The sequence below is a fragment of the Osmerus eperlanus genome, unplaced genomic scaffold, assembly GCF_963692335.1.
Source record: "Osmerus eperlanus unplaced genomic scaffold, fOsmEpe2.1 SCAFFOLD_437, whole genome shotgun sequence".
Lineage (NCBI taxonomy): Eukaryota > Metazoa > Chordata > Actinopteri > Osmeriformes > Osmeridae > Osmerus > Osmerus eperlanus.
In genome coordinates, this window is record NW_026911526.1 from 2,731 (window position 1) to 7,212 (window position 4,482).

General features: G+C 46.9%; 1 protein-coding gene across 1 annotated transcript; it reads left to right on the forward strand.

The window, feature by feature from the left end:
- Positions 1-374: 374 nt before the first annotated feature.
- On the forward strand, positions 375-3,835 carry LOC134016181 (diacylglycerol O-acyltransferase 2-like; the record flags this gene model as incomplete). Its single annotated transcript, XM_062455569.1, is given in 5 exon segments — positions 375-579; positions 1,323-1,497; positions 2,393-2,546; positions 2,548-2,596; positions 3,684-3,835. Coding segments are annotated over 5 exon segments (735 nt in total), but the record flags the coding sequence as incomplete, so codon positions are not given.
- Positions 3,836-4,482: the final 647 nt, after the last annotated feature.

The following is a 4,482-nucleotide window of genomic DNA, read 5'->3' on the forward strand; positions in this document are numbered from 1 at the left end:
GATCTGTAATTATCGATGACATGAATAGAGATTAATTTAAGGTCATGAAAGGACCAATAACATTTTTTTTGCGCTGTTGATAACAAACCCGAAGGACAAGCACTTCTATGCTGTATATGTTGCTGTGAGGATTCCCTTTCTAATGGGGATATAGGCACTTGGACTAAGGCAGTGGTTCTCTCACTCACTTTAACCTCATACTCATTGTTTTATTTCATGTCCAATGTGCTAGAATAGATTGTCAAAACAACAAAAATGGTGTCACTCTCAAAATACCTACAGGCTGCACTGTGTATAGTACTCTCCACTGTAGATACATTTCTGCAGTGAAGCGGTCTCACACTACACTGGGTTCTTCTCTTTTGTGTTCCCAGCTCATTAAGACGCACAACCTGCTGCCCAGCCGGAACTACATCTTTGGCTACCATCCCCATGGCATTTTGTGCTTCGGGGCTTTCTGTAACTTTGGGACGGAGGCCACAGGCTTCTCCAAGAAATTCCCTGGAATTAGGCCCTCCCTGGCAACCCTGGCTGGAAACTTCCGGATGCCGGTGCTGAGGGACTATTTGATGTCTGGAGGTGAGCGGAGTTTGGGGGATTTCTCAGTGGACAGGAGGTAATTGGGCTATTCCGAGGAGGTGCCTTCACCAACATTGCAGAAGCCCGTTCTGTTTGCCATTCAGTAGTAAAGCCGGTGTTATTAATCAGAGAGCTACGTCACTGCAATAAGTCACTAAGTCAGGTAGCCAGCACACCAACCTGTCAGTCAGTCAGTACACGTGACAGACATAAATGTTGAGTGACTGACAGGCAGATTCTACAATCAGACCTACATTACCTATTTCTGGGGCTGCTTAGCTAGAGACAAAAATGATACAACATCTATCAGTAACAAAACTGCTGCCTCAACAAAAGCTCTATCAGGGACCTCTGAGCTTTGTCCTTCGTGCAGCTGCACAGACATCCTCTGCACGTGTGCTGCTGCCTATGGCTGCATGGGCCTGTTGACATTTGGCTTGTTTGTGTATTGATCAAAGCTCAGAAACTATTCCCTCGTGCCTCTTTATTTAAGAAAGAGAAGACCCACATTTTGAGCCCTGCTTATTAGCTTGCCTTTGTAGTGAAAACGAGCAAATTCACCAATTGTCAGCAAATTATTTTTGAATATATCATTATAAAAGATCTTATTAATGTTGGATTAGTTGGATTAGTGTTAAGACTCCATGCAGATGAAGAGTGATATATCAGTAGGTAGTTACATAGTACTGTGAGAAAAATTTAAAATGTTGCTGGCTGCTAACTTTACTGCTACGTTAACTCAGGCATCTGTCCGGTGAACCGAAACTCCATCGACTACATCCTGTCCCGGAACGGAACGGGCAATGCCGTGGTCATTGTCGTTGGGGGAGCGGCAGAGTCCCTGAACTGTGCTCCCGGCGTGAATTCTGTCACCCTGAAGAAGCGCAAGGGATTTGTGAAACTGGCCCTGCAACAGGGGTAAGACTGCAGCGAAAAAACAAACAAACAAACAAACAAACAAACAAACAAACAAACAAACAATCACTCTCTTCACTGGCTAACCCTTCTCAGCTGTGTGTGTGCCTGAATATGTGTGAGTTTTCACGTTCTATGATGTGTCTGTAGGCATTCTCTACACCAATTGAGTGAGTGTGTGTGTGTGTGTGTGTGTGTGTGTGTGTGTGTGTGTGTGTGTGTGTGTGTGTGTGCCAGAACCATGACTCAGACCACAGGGTTAAAGAGGGGTGACTCAGCACTATTAAGCCTCAGGTTACAGGGGATGACCCAGCAAAGCTGCTGCCAGTGCTCAGGTCTTTGAGATGAAGCGTTGGTGACTGCAGATGCTCAATACTTTGGCTCCTTTGTCAATGAATCAAAGCCAGCCTGGCAGCGTATTGTTGGAAATACACAATATTCCATGGTCAAAGAAGATTATGAGTTAATGCTTTCCAAACTAATTATTTGTCCTCGTCTTCTGTATTCGCTTAGTTTGTCTAGACCAGGTCATTTGCCAAAATGTGGGGGTTTGGGAAAACAGGAGAGGCAGCTGCAGTGTGTGTAGCAGAGCCTACTTTAGATAGTGTGGCCATTGTTCCTAGCAGAACTGGGTCATATATGTAATTGTTTCGGATTCAAATACTTTTCTGTGCTCGATTGATCTTGCCTGGTGCAACTGAGCCATAGGAGGACCATAAGGCAGGGATCACTCTTAAGCTCAGTAAAGCATAGAAATGTTACTTGAATCCAAAACAATTCCGTATTTGACCCAGGTCTGGTTCCTAGGTCAGTGTGAAGTACTGCTGGGGCAGTAGGGGTGTGGTTCTCCTGACGGTTTTGGAGCGAAGTGTTTAATTTTGGCGCTGTTTTCCGACAGGGCTGACCTGGTGCCTGTGTATTCGTTTGGGGAGAACGAGGTCTACAAGCAGCTGATCTTCGAGGAGGGCACGTGGTGGCGGCTGGCTCAGAGGAGACTGCAGAAGCTGATTGGGTTTGCGCCCTGCTTGTTCCATGGCTGCGGCCTGTTTCTCCGACGACACCTGGGGCCTGGTGCCTTACTGTAAACCCATCACCACTGTTGGTGAGTAACCTTCACCTGGCGCCTGGTGCCTTACTGTAAACCCATCACCACTGTCGGTGAGTGGCCTCTTCCTGGGCCCTGGTGCCTTACTGTAAACCCATCACTATTGTCAGTGAGTGACCTTCACCTGGGGCCTGGTGCCTTACTGTAAACCCATCACCACCACCTTGACCTGGAAGTCAGGTGTGAATAGTCTGGCTGATCAGTACCACAGATTGTTAAGTTAATTACTCGGGAGAAAAGCAAACTAGGGCTGGAATTTCTGTCATGTACAAGCACAACCCCTTTTCTGTGTGTCTTATTTACATGCTAGAACAATAACAAACAATATTAGGCGATATCAAGAAATTGTGCTGCTCACAAAATTAAGTTTTAAGCAAGAGCCTGGAGCTGAATCACAGCAGGCTTACACAGTCAACACTGTCCACCGTAAATATTTGCAGTGACCAAGGTCAAGTTCACATTAATGTTTAACATCTGTTAGAAGTATCAAGCATCAACCGGCTCTGAATAACCATCAGGTACGCTTTTTGTTGTTGTTATTTTGTTCAATATTTATTTTTTTTAAATGGGCCTTGTCGCTAAGGTGCTGGGCTGGAAGGTCGGTGGTTCAAGCCCCAGTGCGGACACAATATGATCAGTTGGGTCCTTGAGTTATGCTCTTAACCTCACATTGCTCCAGGGGAGATTGGCCCCAGTCTGTCCTGCTATAAAACCTGAACATTGAGCTGGTCAGTCTGCTCATAAGCTGGGTATGAGCTGGGTATGAGCTAGTCAACCAGCATGGCCAAGCTGGTCATGAAGCAGGTCTAGCTGGGTATGAGCTGGGTATGAGCTGGTCAACCAGCATGGCCAAGCTGGTCATAAAGCAGGTCTAGCTGGGTATGAGCTGGTCAACCAGCTAGTGCTCGTAGCTTGTCTGAGCTGGTAGCTGTTTCAAAACATAGCTTGAGCTGGTCAACCGATGTCAAGCTGGGAGCTGGTCTGAACTAGTCAACCAGCTAAACTATGTCGAGCTGGGAGCTGGCCGCTTTAGATAATTTAGATAAGCCAATTTCAAACAGCTTTTCGAATGTCTGTGTTTCAGTTGGGGAGCCCATCACCGTGCCTAAGATCGAGGAGCCCAGCCAGGAAGTGGTGGACCAGTACCACGCCATGTACATCAGCTCCCTGGTCAAGCTCTTCGACAAGTACAAGGTCCGCTTCGCCCAGAAGGATAGCGTCCTAGAGGTCCAGTGAGGGGGGGGCTTTGGGACCTCCAACAGAGAACTGTGCTGCCTAGCTCAAACACCCACCCCCTCCCCCTGCCCCCCATTCAAGTGCCTGGCTGAGATCTGGACCTTCTTTATATGTATGTGTATGGTACATTGCATGGTACACAACCTGTGGCAAGCAAAAAAACTCCCATCTGATTGAAAAAGAGCATAATAAATATATAATAATTTGTTATTTAGCTGACACCTTTTTCCAGAGCGACTTACAGTTGATTAGACTAAGCCCCCCGGAGCATTGTAGGTTAAGGGCCTTGCTCAAGGGGCCAGCAGCTGTGCAGATCTAATCATGGCTCCACCAGGGATCGAACCACCGACCATCCGGGTCCCAGTGAGGTACCATAGCCACTATGCTACAGGCTGCCCAATCATGTTCTTTTATTTTCCTTTTTTGAAGACCCGAGACGTGCCCCTGTGCATCGCCGGCGCTTATTAGCGAACGCATTCGGCAAAACCTTCTTTTATCCCCCTCATTTCGTTTCGTCCTTGTTCACCGAGAGGACCGCAGATGTTTTGAGCGACCAGCTTCCGGCAATTGTAAAGTTTTGTTATCCCCAAGTGCGATTTCGAGTGTTTGTATTATGTCTGCCACTAAGTGGTACTATATTATTTGGC